This window comes from Dicentrarchus labrax, unplaced genomic scaffold (assembly GCF_905237075.1).
Source record: "Dicentrarchus labrax unplaced genomic scaffold, dlabrax2021, whole genome shotgun sequence".
Classification (NCBI taxonomy): Eukaryota; Metazoa; Chordata; class Actinopteri; family Moronidae; genus Dicentrarchus; species Dicentrarchus labrax.
Window position 1 is genome coordinate 14,250,692 of NW_026136718.1, and position 15,581 is coordinate 14,266,272.

Here is a 15,581-nt window from a genome sequence, read left to right on the forward strand (position 1 = left end):
GCAAATGTGTTTTCTTTCCCGGGGAGAAGGCTGTCCAGAGTCACAGTTCAGCTCATCAGCGATAATGGCAAGCCTTTTCCTGGACTGATTTAAAGTGACTCTGTTAGGTTAAGACAAAAAGGATTTATATCGCTGAAGGATAAGGACCTTTCAACTTCAAAATTTTGACAAGAGACTAATGAAATTGAGCCCTGAATGGTTAGTATTTCAGTTTATATTTTATCCTTTTTCCCCAGTGGCTGTATTTCAAGAAGGCTTTCTTAGCAGGCATGGCCCTTACTTGACCTTATCAATTCATGCACAGTTACTAAACCTCTCAGTGTAATGGAAACAACCAAAGAAACTACTGCATATAAATTGTTTCACCGCAAACCACACACATTGTGTTGCCACTTAAAATTCACCTCAATGTATGATGCTCTATCAAATATGCATGCCCCTTTCCCCCCCTTCCCATCTTGCTCATCAATAGCTATCGACTGGTTCTAAAATAGCAATCCAAAGTCACCCATGGTGAAATCTAACCTCTGGGTTTTGTTATTTGCGTCAACGTACCGGTGAGAGTGTGCTGCGGCGATTGCTTGCCATTTCTCATTAAGAGCGACAGCAGAATTGGCCTCTCTTCCATTAGTGGAGATCATGAGGGAGAAAGGGAGGGGAAAAGAGATGCTTCATGTGTGTGAGAGAAAGAGAGTGATAGAGAGGAAGAATGAGAGACGGGGGGATAACAAAAGAGTGCGAGAGTAAGAGAGTGAGATAAGAGAATCAGAGAGACAAAGCCATGATAGAAAGACAAACAAAGAGATAAAGTGAGGGAATGGAAGAGAGAGAAGTTGGGGGTGGCAGCACAGGAAGCTGCCTCCTCTGACTATTCTGAGGGTTTCTTTGCCGCTCTGCCTTTGAGGCCTCGCTAGTGTCACATTAAGATCATCCATTTGAGGATCTGAGACAAGCCTTTGATGTTCTTTGTGCATACACAAACAGGAGAGTGGAGTGCTCCTTTGACAATTGCCAACTCTACAGAAATATCTTTTTGTATTCTGAGTCTCTGGCCTGCTAGGGACAATGTTATCATCAGAGGGTGCAGCGCAAACTGGTGAATTATTTAATTCACCTGTTCATATTTCATTACTGAATACATTAAATTTATATTTATATAATTTTTTCATACTTGCACTAAAACATTGTGGGAAACATGTTTCCCAACCCCTTGCTGTCATTTCTTTTTATTTATTTTTTTGCTGCTTGGCAGGTGGACAAAATAACTGAACAGTGTAGGAATATCAAAAACCTACCAAGAAGTTAAATCTAGGGCTTAGTAAAAATGCAGTGCTCTTAAACAAGTTTGTGAATTTATGCAGATGGATAATGTAACACTGTACAAGAGGGAAAAGTGTCTTGTTCTTCTAGGACTGAAAGTGGTTGAAAGCCACTTCCCATAGACATTCAAAGATGCGTACATCCAGTGAGTGAAGTGGCTATGGACTACAGACTCATCACACAACTGGGAAAATAGTTTTTTTTCCTTGATATATATAAAAAAAGATGTCGTCAGGATCCAAAAAGCCTTGTATTCTTTGTCTGTTAACTGACCAGCTGACAGAACTTGGCTGGTCTACAATGGGAATAAGCCTCAGGGCATTTTTAAGGTGCTTTTATCTTTTTTGATCATTTCTATGTTTTGAGCATCCCTGACCTTATGGGCCTATTATACTGTAATGATCAATAAAAAAAAAAAAAAAAACTTCAATAAGCCATTGAAATCACCAATTAGCATAGTAACAGTATGATAACTAGTCTTCATGGCCAGTGTATACCCCACCTCTTGCTGGACTTTGCTCCAGTCAGTGGACTTCATCATATAACTTATCACTATAAGATGGCTGCCTACAGTATACAGTACAAATCTACCACTACGGTGTTTTGAGCAGTTGGCAACATGTATTATTATTCTGAGGTTTAGTAAACTCAAAGATGATTTCATTGCACCACGCAACCTTTCCCTGTGCTCATGGGTCTATTTTCTGATCTCCTCATACAAGGGCATGTGCATGAGGGCTTTTTCTGAATGACAGCTCCCATAATTAATGGTTTTGTTAAGCTCATAATATACATATTAGTGTTTTTCTCGCCTTTCTTTCTCCACAATGGCCAATTCCTATTGTACTGCAGTTGTTATAACTGCTTACTCTTCTGTTGGCCTTGGTAGCGAGGTAGGCAGCCAAGTTCCTTCTCAAACACACAAGAGTCCACCAGCGCTCATCAGGAGGCTATGAAGCCATTTCAGCTGCAGACACCCTAAACAACTAGAAGAAATTGCAAGTGTAGTGACATGGGCATGATCCTTCACTGGCTTCTCACTCATGAATACAGAACTTGTATTTGTTGGAACGCACAACCTGCCACCTGGGGACTGAATCAGTTTTTCTGTTTTCTGCCAGTGCTTTGTGGAAAGTTATGCTGTGCAGTTTAGAGGTGTTTAGCAAATACTCTAATGTGGGTTTTGTTTTCAATTCCTTAATTTATGCAGAATGCTTCCCTAACCATGTCAAATAAGTCTCTCACTGATGCATCAGCAGTTTGGCCTCTGATTATTTCGCCTCTTTGGATCACTGTCAGATGCCTCATGGCGCTTTGAAAACTATGAAAAGGCTAACCCTTAGCACTCTTTAGAATCTGAGTCATACTGCTACTTGGCATTCAACTTAGCACGACTGACCTGTGTAGCTGCCTTTGTAATTGTGATGCTGTTATCACCTCCAAGCTAAATTTCTTTTTCAGGTGGTGTTTTTGTCCAGTAGACATGCAGATGTAGATTTTAAAAGCAGACACACTGACACGCACCCACCCACATACAGATTTTGCAACCATAATAGACACTCAACTTTCACAAAACTGATGACTAGGATACAAGAAACCACCTCTACTGGTGATATGTGGGCACCCAGTAGGCTTAACTGTAGTAACTGTATCAAGAAGACTGCAGCAAAAATGAGAAGACTTTTGAGAGCACAAACCCCCACTCACATCCACGACACTCATCCCTCTGACTCTTCACCTCTCCAGTTTGCCACAAGCAAGTAGAATGACAACTTACGAATGAGAGGCACACTGGCATTAGCCGTCCCTAGATTGTTGGAGGCGACACATGTGTAGTTCCCGTAACGATCCTCTGTCATGTTGGTCACTGTGAGGACTGATCTGGAGCTGAGGCTCTTGATGTCGATGCCTTGACCCTTGATAATCCTGAAAACAGAAACAATCACAACAATGAAGCCTTTATTTCTCACCTACACACAAAGTGTCGGGGGGGTGGCATGAGTCAAGGACGGTACAAATGTTTGTCATCCTTTAGTGGATCTTCAGATTGTATAGTACTTCATCACCCTCTTCAACAAATCTATTTATCCCTTGGTCTGTCGCCATTGCCTCGGAGAGAAGCTTTGAAGGACTGAGAGGAGAGAGAAATGACCCAGAGGTGAACCAGCTGGGTGCCACTTGACATGTTGTTCATCGTTTTGTTGCAGGTGCAGGGGGATTACAATAAATCCTATTCCAGTTGTGGCTGGCATCTGTGCAGTGAAATTGACAAATGTTAAATGGTTTACTTTGGTGGTCGTGATGATCTTTAGCAGCCTGTAGAAATTAAAATTCACTCTGTAACGGCATATGCTGTGCAACCTGATGGTGAGATTATCGTAGATATTACAGCTGGGTTTGTTTTCATCACTGTGGTTTCATATTTGGCATTATAAACCATAAAAACCTCCAGAGAGGAGGCATGTTTCTCTTGGCCTTGCTGTGGCCCCCCATGATCTCTAGCTTGGCTCGAGTTGCTCTGAGAGGCACTATGAGTTGAAACACTATGTGTGACCTTATGTCCAGCAAATATCCGCAAATCTGTTGTTCCCTCTCCCATGGCGAACTCCTCAAATGTTAGCTGAACATTCACTGATAATCTCGGCGGGTGTCTCGCCTCTTCACTAGTTCAACATCAAACTAGTCAATGCTCCTCTCTGTCATAGTGAAAGAAACCCCAATCTCTGCATACACACACATAAACACTCACCCACTTCCATTCAAGAATAAAAGCAGTGACACATCAAGAGAAAGATTTGCTTGTCAAAACTGTCACACAACTTCCAACAGAGACAAACTGGGAGCAGCACTGCACTTATGGTATGGCGGCATCAACACAGAGCCAATATAAGAAGTGGCCTTCATTTCCCATTCACGGTAAATGGGCAAAAGAGTCGTCACCGCCAGTGTTAATGTTGTACAGATGCTACATACATTCTGTGCTTAAGTCTTTATAATAATGTCCTTTTCATAATGAGGAGTAAATGAACAAATCACCATTTAGCCATCTAAGAAGTCACTGAAAGAACAAGTCCTTGAATTAAGTAAAGACTAGAATCATGCCAACTTGCCTCCTTAGCAATTTGAATAAATCGAATCCACCCCATAATTACAATTAGCACAGTGTGAGCTGATGATTGAAATTGTGCTCACCAGGAGTGGGTAATGGGGGTAATTTGGTTTTTAAATTCAAGAACTGACACTTGAATCTAGACTGATTGATGTATGTGCCGTGGATGATTTGAGCCAGTTGCCAGCAAACATTATATTAGGATGCAAGGTGAGGACGAGGCACAAATTACTCTTCCTGGAGCATTCAGGTGGGCTCTCCCCGGAGGCCGGACTAATGGGAGAACAAGTAAATGTATTGCCTCTGGGAAAGAGCAAACAAACAAAAACCACACCCTGCTTCACACATTCATGCTTACTTGTCCACAAACAAGAATGACTTAATAATTGTCCAATGTCAGCGTGGAAGATTTTAGTTCAGAGTCCAACTTTAAACACTACCTTTACACTGCCCCATGCACCTCAGTGCAAAACATAATTATAAATAATAATTAGCATTTGTTGGTTGTATATATGCCTCCAATACAGGTTTATTGTGTAATATTTTGCTCCAGGACAATTACGGTTCTGTCAACTCAACAAAATATCTTTTGTTTTCCACGGATTGTTTAAACTTCATATCCACTTGGTAATTACATGAGCTAAAACGAACACTTAATTTCACCTACAGTACATATAACCAACTCGTATCCATTCATATTCATATTGGTGGACTAACCTCTAATGTCCGCTGGATGTCTACTGCTGGAGATACAGCAGTTTTCTAATATACAGCTAATCAGGAAACACAGGTGCAAAATACAGGTAAGATTGTATGTGTGTAAAGTAATTAAGAGTTCAGCCACACAAGTAAATTCTACCAAATAAATGAATTGCAAACGTACTGTCACACACTGTAAAAAAAAAACAGCGGACATTGGAACTGCACCTGAGCCATGATGTCATGCGACTTAAACACGACACACCTGCATCCAGTGAACATCTGGGTGATGCTGCCAATACACTTAATCATACGGCATATACAATCAAACTGGGCTCACCTTTTCTCGCCCTTGTACCACTCGAATGTCGGAGAAGGGACAGCAGCTGCCTCACACCTTAGCAGAGCTGTGCGTCCCAGACCAACTCCATGGCTTTTCATCTCATGGATAGAGGGGGCAACTGAAAAAAAGCAAAGAAATGTTGGAAGGTTACACACCAGCACAAGGAATATTTAAAGGAAAATAAGTAATGATAATAAGACAAGGAGCACTGATGAAGGAGAGTTGCTGAACTTGAAAATGACAGCCTCCAACATCCTAGTCAGTGTACACATTACATAGTGTAAACTCAACACTCAGAGCCTAGAGGTGGAGTTGGCGAAGGGGGAGGGCATCCATCCCCAATGTTAGGAAAATGAAATGAATTGCACTGCATGGTGATAAATGGCTTAATGGAAGTTCAAAGACTCAATGGCACAGACAGGTTCTGTGAATGCAAAATGAGGCTCCTTTCATGTGCTGGAATGTGGTGTAAATCTCTTTGCCAGTGTCATGAAGGCAGCTTTTACATATGGACAGTTTCTAAAGCAGCCCTGTCCTTTTGTACTTCCAGTATTTACCCTGCTTATAGTAACGCAGCCTTGAAAGAAATGAAATTAATGAATTGAAGTTATATAGACTTACAACAATAGCATTTTGTTGAATAGAGTATATGCTTGGACAAAACCTAGCAGACAAAAAATAAAAAAATAAAAAATCCAGCACTCTTACCATTCCCTTAGTCACATAATGGGAATAAAAATGTTTCACTTGTTACATTTGTAATTATTGGCCGTTATCAGAGTATTACTGAATTCATAACCTTTGGAGGGTAAACCAAATAAAATGACCCTCTGTAAGAGACTGAGGACAAATGGTGCTTGCTGCAAGTAGCACTTTTACTCAGAACTAAATGCATACAGGGTTATACCCACTGGTATTATCGTGACTGGTTTCCTGCTTCTCCATTAATCAACAGTGGCAAGCAAACAGGAGAACCAATCATAACAAGGCACAGGGCTCAATCTGACATTGTATATTGTGTAAATTTGGCATGACTCCCCAAAGCCTGACAAATAATAAAACACACAATCAGATGCACAGCGGTCTGACATACAATACCAGCAAAATTACTTTGTGCCATTCATACAGATTCTGATTAAAAGCTGACGATACATGGAAGAAGCCAACACTCTTCGGGTCAGTCCTGCAGCTAGCAGTAAATTCCCCACCCATGTCTGAAAGTGAGATGTGGACTATTTATATCCTTGACAATGAGCCTTTAAGAGCGAGCTGTCAATCAGAGCTAAAGCCTGTATCCAGTGGAAGGGCTTGGCCAAGAGCCTCCAAACCTTTACTTTCAATTGCATTTGGAGATGTTCCTAACGGATGACCTCTGAGTGCAATGACGCAGCTCTGGACAACACAACCCCAAGGTACTAACTGGCATCACACTCCCTAAACCGCAAACAGTGACACATTAATCCAATGTCTGAATAGTCTATTCCTACTGAATAATAATAATTATAATTATAATAATAATAAAAGTAGCGCATGCTTCATTATAGCACATGCTGCATATACATTTTTGTAAGACAGATATTGCCAATGTCTGAGCTTCATTTTAATGAAGAGAATCCAGTATAGGCGCAGTGTGTCTCTCTGCCAACCTGTGAGAGGCCACAGAGATAGATGAGGTGGGCTGCAACAGATCTGTGCAAGGTGAACAAGACACATCTGAGCATTTGAACATGTGGTGTATGATCATGTAGGAGAGGCACACTGAGGTGACAGTGTGCTCTGTGATGATAGATGCCCTTCCACCAACCTTCTTCTGCATCCTAATGAGCATGTTCGTATGACTAGTGTATGTAGATTTTCCGTCCTTGCACATGTGCCAATTATGCAGTTATTTTCCCTCTTTTGTGGCTGGGCTGAATAATCTGAAGGACTTGAGACAGTGAATACAGTGGTGGGTTATGCTAGGGCTTTTCCTGTTCATATATCACTGTTTGAAATGTTGGATGCCATGCTGGGGGGTATTAGTAGACCTTGACTGAAAGTCTGTGCTGGCTGCAATTGTGTGAGCAGGCTTTAGGTCTGTGCACCGTTGCATTTATGAAGCATCCAAACTCGAAGTATGAATACTTCTCTGACTCAATCTTGCTTCAGAAACTTCACACATTTTTTTCAACCTCCTCAAAATCAGTTTTAATCAAAAACGGCATTGATGGTAATCACACCATAAGCAGGCCCCCATCAGCATCTTTGCAGAAGAGCTACAACAACCTGCAGCAAGGAATAAGAGGGTTACTAACGGTTGTGATGAAGTAACATCAGTGTTTTGCGTTTGACAATTTGCACCAGAGAAGAGCTATACAATACTTAAAGAAATGGAAAGGAACAGAGAAAATTGCAACAGTGCTCTACAGCACAGAAATATAAGCCAATAACAAGTATGACAAAATCAATGCAGTATGCTGACCGACAGAGGCTTAGTGAATCCTCGTAATCCTCCATTGGTGTCATTGTGCGGAGCCATTGATTATCTGAAGCCTCTGAAAGCGCCAGGGTGACCTGGCTGTCGCGCTGTACACATGCTAGGACAGTGGACATAGTGGTCCAGGCAGCATGTGTCAATACTTGAAACCTCACACATAGAGCTACTGTCTTTTATGTTAAAACTCAGAACACAAAACCACTACCATCTAAATTTGCTCCTTTCATGTAGCTGTTGTATTGCCTTTTTGGAAGCTGGAGCATTTTGATCTGTTCCCTTTTATTTATTACCAAGTGGATCCGCTATTTGCCAAAAAGAACACTGTGCTTTCTTTATCAAACTCAAAGGATTTCCTATTTATGGTTAACCTTGATTACTGTCCTCTTATTACAAGTTAGTTAAAATCATAGCATGCATCCCAGTGCTGTAACTATGGGGTGGTAACTTTGAATATAAGCCCTGATTTCTCCTAAAATGATCCGGTGTCAGACCAGGCATATAGATTATCAATCATCATCTATCACCTCTTATAAAAGTTTACCAGACTATTTGGTTTATTCAAATGGCCAGAATTCAAAAGTAGTTTGGGCTCAAGTAAATGTCCCTCTCACCACTCAAATCATATAACCAATGCAAGATTTTGGAATAGAGAAAAATATCCCCCATAGTTTTGTAGGTGGTCCAAAATGCTCTGATTTTATATGCATATCGATAATATCAAGTCTTTCCAATTTAGATCCTGGCACTGGGATCTGTTAAGACAGATCACACCCATAAAATCCAGTCCAATCCAATAATTCCAATTTTAACTTGCTGGCATGTCCTATATCATCATATATTGTGCAACACACCATCAGGATTTGGAGAGTAATGCAAAGTAGTGCACTAAAAATCATGAAGGCCCAATAATCCAGGTAATTTAGTGTCTGGAGAATGCTGTGGTGGTGCTGTAAATCATGTCTGGAGTCATGGTGACTCCACCAGATGGGGGTGAGGGGTTGGGTCCAGGAATAGCACAGGCATGGCAGAAAAATGGGTGCTCTAAGGCCCTGCCGGGTGACAAATGGCCAGTTGTGGGTCGATCACACACCGACTTCCACTACATCTGCATTATGCAGAGCTTGTCATCAAAACAAAGATGACGACTCTAATTGTACATCTCTCCAAAGTACATGAATAGAAGCATGTTAATGATGAATAAAATGTTTGACCTTCTCTCCATCTTTTATTAATGGACAGGGTTTGTTTAGAAAGCATCTCACCTTAATGCACAGGGTTTCATTGAGTCGCATGCCTAAAGCAAAACTCATGTGACTCTCATGTGACTATTAATGATTAATTGGTGTGCTTCAAAACTGAATATGATTTATTTAGCTACAAACTATTGTTTGCCAAGAGAACCCATAGAACGCAGGCTTTTTAATTAAAAGATCAATTAATAACCCCACCTCTACAGCCAGATTTGAAAATGAGTTTTCATTGCAATTAAGAAATGGACTCATCAGTGCATGACTTATCAGCTTACACACAGAGACACTGTTCCCCACTGCCATCTGTGGGCTTCATTGTCCTGTATTTTGTCGGTCAGGAATGGTTCTGCTGCCAAGATTTATTAATTAATTAAGATTTCTATTCAGAACAGCTAGGGAACATTGTGTTCCTTCTTTTTATACAATACAAGGCATATAAATAACTGGCTTAGTGTGCAGGACTGTGTGGCTCGACAGCGCCGGGGATTCAATCTATTGTCTGAGTTTTACACTAAATGGTTTAAGGTACACAAATCCCCACCTATCTAAAACTAAACTCACGTGTGAGACGGTGGGGTTGCTCTGATGAAGACCGCGCCACAACCAGGAAAAATGGAGTTCAGTAAGTGACCATCAGCTATGTAAACAAACACAACATACATTTTTTATAGATGATATTTGATGTTATGCAATGATAATGTTGCCTTTTGTCACCGTTATGAAGTTATTTTTATCAGTCACAAAAAAAAACTCCACATCAGGCTAAAAGATGCCGTCGCTGTGTGTGTCAATCTGTTTTGAAGTGGTACTACTAGATCAAGATTCTGCTCACTTATTCATGCCCTGCATGCAGCAAGGAATCCAAATAGCAATCAAGACGAGAGCTTTGGAGAAATGTAGAGAGATGGATTTACATCCAAACAGCTCGAGGGTACTGGCTTTAACTCTACTTAGGATTGGATCAGAATCCAATTCTAGGAAGCCTTCTCTTTTGAATTGTAAGTCACAGTATTTCAATGGATACTGCAAACTGTCGACAAATGCTCAACTGAGACTCTGTGCCCGATGTTAAAATACTCCCAATAATAGATTTCATTGAACTGTGGAATGAACATTCATTCTACTTTTGATCCCCCGGTGCAATCCACCACTGCACTGAGGCACACACACACACACACATGCACACACAGTATGTAGGACATGCATTCTATCAATGATAATGTTGTGTACAGCTATGCAAATATTATAGTGTATAATGATTCTTAAAAAAAAAAAGCTAATACTGTGCAAACATGCTCATGCTCCACTAATTGTTGTTTACTTTCTTGTCGTTACTTGACATTGTGATGTTGGGTGGTCATGAAGATGTGTTTCCTGACCACAAGTAAACAAGTTTAAGCTCTTATTTATCAGAGATGGTCATGACTTCCCCGAACAACTCTGTCAGGGCAGTGAGAGGAGCATGTTGTGGGTGTACGTAGCAGGGCAGGGCTTGAATTCCAAACAGGCCCAGATGATAGGGCCTTTAGAGGGAAAGGCAGGAAACAAAAGACAAGGTGAAGTAAAGAATTTGAAGTATTCACAGTATGTCCTTGCATTTCAATTATATCCAGAAATCTGTCAATACCATGGCTGTAATTGCTTACAGCAGTTCTAATGTGCATGCTCATAATTAATTAAAAATGATCACAGTTTTGTTGGCCAATTACGGTAAGCAGGAAAGAAAGTGAGGTGCTCTTCTTTTTATAAACACAGCCATGGTGGATATGTGAGCAGAATTCACAGCTGCAGGGTACTGGAGGAGGAAGGAGGCGTACAAATGGCTGGCAAACTCGGAAGCACACAGGGCAGAGATTCGCTCTGCAAAGCAAGTGAAACCTTGCCATGAAGAAAAACAAGTGAAGTTGAAGAGGGAGAGACGCTACCGTTGGTTTAAACCTGAACCCTACATCGACATTGTGAGGAATGAGATCATGCAGACTCTCCAAGCAAACAGCATGGAAAAAAACAAAAAATAAAGTTTAATCTAGAGTATCAGCGGTACCCAATTAAACTTCCAGATGTGTGCCAAAGACCACGCTATTGTGGTGGCAATTAGGGTTGAGCACCCTCGGTCAAACAATCGCCAATTACTGATATATTTGCCCATGCGTGTGTGCTGCGCCAGCACCCTAAAAAAATGTATTAAGTTACTTCTAATACAAACATTTCCTACTGCTGCAACTTCACATTACAAGCATTTAACTAGCAAAACAAGAGTTGACTTTTATTAGGAAGCAGCCACAGCAAATGCATGCAGAAATATGCATAACATGCGTTTACAAAACAAAGGAACGCTCATTTTCAGCATTTTTTGACAGCTCAGATCAGTTTGAAATATTGCAGGGAGTAATAAGAAGGAGCAGCCTCAGTGAGCTTGTAGATGAAGAACTGCAGGGCACAGGCGGCACACCTCCAACTTCTTAACAAGGTAAATATTCACAGACTTGCGCCTTGTGCCGCTGCCTCCAGAATTCTGGGTTAACCTGTAGTTATAAAACGCATTTGCTGTTACCACCAGTAACTACATGTTGCCAAATCAATCTTAATGATTGCCACTTTAAAGGTTACATATTATGTAATTTCTTAGTTTCCTTCATATGTATAATGTTACAATGTCAGATTTTGATATTAAACAAAGCCAAAGTGTCAAATAATGAGGTAAACTTATGTCAAAGCAACGTTTCCAATGTCTTTTTCCAGATGACATCATCTCCAGGCAGAGCACGGCTGAGTATGGCCTCGAAGTATAGAGAATCACTCAGTCTGTTTAAGTTATCTGACTGCTTTACTAAGGAGTCAGGACTAACATTTCAATTTTTTGTATGCAGAAAGTGCTTTTCCCTTGTGAGGGAAAGTTACAGAAAGATAAATAAGGATGTTTTTGAAGAGTGAATCATGCAAAGCTACTGTAGCTGAGTCTCAGTCTAAGAATATGGAGCTGAAAATGAGCATAATCTGTTGACTTTAAAGAGAGGTGCGAGGAGTCTAAATATTCTTCTCTAACTGTGGTTCTTACATAAGCAGTGCCTTCATATAAAAAATAGATTTTTATAAAAGAAAAGAGCGACAGATATCCCAAGCCATGGTCTTCCTACTCCACATCAATAATTCACACATCTGTGGTGCTAGCATGGCATCAACCAATCTGTCTTCTTTACACATTTATTGCCTGCAAATTGACTTGTGGCAGCTTTGTGATTATTACATGGACGGAGAGAGACGTTCAGAACATCTGGAGTGGTTACTCACGGCTTTAGTCCCAGCATCTGAAACAGTGACGAGCAAATAAAACGTAGCACAGGAAGACAGTTGGTTGTCTGTGTACTTTCCACGTTTGACTAAAGTTTGTGCAAACTGTCAAATCCCATCTTGCAACATGATGGCGTTCAAACTCTGAGGTGTCACTCAATTCAATAAGGAGTGAGAGCAAACAGCTCTCTCTGGAGGGGGAGAGCTTTTCTAAACTACAGAGGAAGGTCAGACACCTTTGATTTCATCTTTGAAAAAGAAACAGGCAGGTTTTTGTTATTGTTTTATCTGTATGTCGTTAGTAATCGTTCTACAACGAGGTGGCTTCATTAATTAATCAAACACCGGCTTTTTATCTCAGGCGGAGGTTTTCCATGGTTGTTTCCTTCTCATTCATCCCTCCGACTCAGCCAGCTAGATGTGATATTTATGCCTTTGAGTCACACTGTGCAGTGAGAATTTCAGCCAATAACGGCACCCACCTGCAGTGAAGATGAATATGTAAATTTGAAAAGTGGGTCAGAGATCAAATTTCATCAGGTAAAAATCACTGCTGAGATATCCTATCGCCGAGCAAGGCTTTTCAGCCAATCTGATTCCATCCTGACCTTCTGGATAACTGCCATCATTCTGGTTTATCTCATAAAAATATTCAATCAGTTATTTATCACCAAAAGTATTAAGAGACGCAGGCAGGCCGGTGATCTAATTAATACTATCTGATCAAGGTATCTTTTGAGCCTCAGACAATTTCAAGCAGATGTTATACTGGACTTAACACTTGGAAATAGCGGCAAAATGACAACGCTTCAAACCCTCTGCCTCTAACTCATCATATCATAGAAAGCCAAATGGCAGGCTTAGTGTTATGGAAGGCCTGCTGTTATTATGTTAGAGCTTAATTTTGTTTTCATTACTTTGGTTTGCTTATTTTAATTAGTGGCCTTAATCTGCAATTAGCACAGAGGTCAACTATACCCTTAGCTTTAAAAAAAAAAAGAAAGAATTGTTTTGAAAGAAGGGAGAAATTGTTTGGACATGTATTTAATTAGACTGTTAACCCACTAAATGTCAGTGTCACTCACGCCTATGCTGTCTTATTAGAACGATAAAAGAGACATAGTGCCATGTCATGACTGATTGAGCACATGACTTTATTTAATTCAACTGCTACTAGAAGGATACTTTGAGAGGATCAATGCTGATACTTTGATGGGGTCAATGCACACCATGATTGCCTTTTACATAATTTAACAACATCCAATGAAACCTGGATATTTGTATTAAATAAGACAATAATAATTCTATTTTCTGTCATCATATTGTGTGGAAATTTTAAACTTTTTAAAATAACACATTTCAAGACAGCTGGATAATCTCCCAGAAGAACTTTTGCAAGGTAGTAAAACATGTACATGTATGAAAGTTCATATACTACTGTGTAATTATCCTCTCGTTTTAGTTTCAGTGTCAGCTAACGTCTCTATCTTGATTCAGAATTTGGCATACTGAGGCCTCATTAATACCCCACGCTCCTGGGCACTCGGTGAACATAGCTTGATGTGTGACAGTAGAGCATGAATGATATAGCACATTGGGATATGGTCCAAATGTTTCTCTTTTTCCTTCACAGAGGGAAAACTGCACCAGGGTGGAGAAGAGGCAGTGAAGAGTGGCCACCAGCTGGCTCAGGTTCTGCCTGCTGTGGCCATATCAACCGCTCCAAAGGACAACTTTAATTCATTTATTCTACCCGCTTATCTTGGTAAATGAGCACATCTGACACAAGTCTTCATGTAGGTAGGATGAGTCATCTGTCATGGGAAATACATGCATAAGAAAACATTTTTACAAAATGTTTTGAGAGCTGAAATGCTAACTATTTCAAGCTGTGTGACACAAGGTACTGAAGTTCAGATTTTTTTAAACAGCTAGCTCTTGCTGCCATTTCAAGGTGTCGACAAGCAAAGTGGCTTTGTGTTGCTTTAATGTCAGCGACAAGTTTTGTTTATGCAGGTCTCATAGTTACGCAGCACTTTGAATGCTAAACAGCCGCAATAAAACACGGGACCTTTCATGTGTAAGGTGCTTATGGGGCCAGAAAAGTCTGACTCTATAGAGCTACATGTTGGCCATAACTCAAACAGGGTGTCAGACATTATGAAATATTTATGAATTTAGTGGGAGGGAGCTCTGAGATTTACACTTTGTGGAGACACAGGCTGCCCCATCACCTCGGCTAAACTAATTACTGCAGACAAATTTTGAATAAAGAGTTGTCAGTGAGACATGGGAAATGTGTCACAGCACTGCTACAAGAGAGATTTCATGTCCACTGGAATTACCTTTCAACACTGTCTGATATAACATCATCAGCATCTTTAATGATAATGATTTCAGATACATTTAACAACTACATACACTACTGTTATATTTAAAAAAAAAAAAAAAAGGTTATTGATGTTTCAATATGTTTGTTTTACTTGGTTCCTAATAAGAAACACTTTGGAGATAATGGCTTTCAGTGGACATTGACTCTTACAGTCTTATGTCAGTGTATGCACTCAGGATCCTGCTGCTGCTTTTAATAAAAGTATCCAACAAATCGCCTATATTTTATATATAATATTTTTTGCATTTTTAAGAAAGGCCTTTTCGGTGTTTCAATTCATCTGGGTGCGATACAAAACCTCAATTTTTCAGTCCAGAAGGCAGAAGTAATGCGTGAGTGTATAGCCTATACACTAACCTCCTTTGTATTGGAAATGATTTTCTATGTCTGGAGAGAAGCAATTTAATCTCTGCCATACCTAAAGGATTATGTAAAATATAAAATTAAGCAGAAATCATAAATAGTTTTTAGAAACCCTTTTTATAAACAATTAAAAATTATTAAAGGAGTCTACAAATGATATCTGTGCAATTCTCCTCTGTGGTAGATGTCAATAATAAAGAATGAGTAACTAGTCAATGACAGGAACAGCTCTGTAGCACTGTCAGCTTCAGATAACTCTGCCTTAACACCTGACGGAGTACAGCATACTCCCACCCAAAGTATCGCTTCGGTGCTCAAGTTGTGGTGACTTTGTCTGA

At 40.2% G+C, this 15,581-nt stretch overlaps 1 protein-coding gene across 3 annotated transcripts in view; it reads right to left on the reverse strand.

The window, feature by feature from the left end:
* negr1 (neuronal growth regulator 1) overlaps positions 1-15,581 on the reverse strand; it is a 139,843-nt gene that overhangs the window by 41,052 nt on the left and 83,210 nt on the right. For all 3 annotated transcript variants that reach the window (XM_051377708.1, XM_051377709.1, XM_051377710.1), the window contains exons 5-6: positions 5,469-5,589; positions 3,098-3,246 (exon numbers count right to left, since the gene is read on the reverse strand). In XM_051377708.1, the coding sequence (XP_051233668.1) occupies positions 3,098-3,246; positions 5,469-5,589 (270 nt within the window). The remainder of the gene's footprint in view (positions 1-3,097; positions 3,247-5,468; positions 5,590-15,581) is intronic.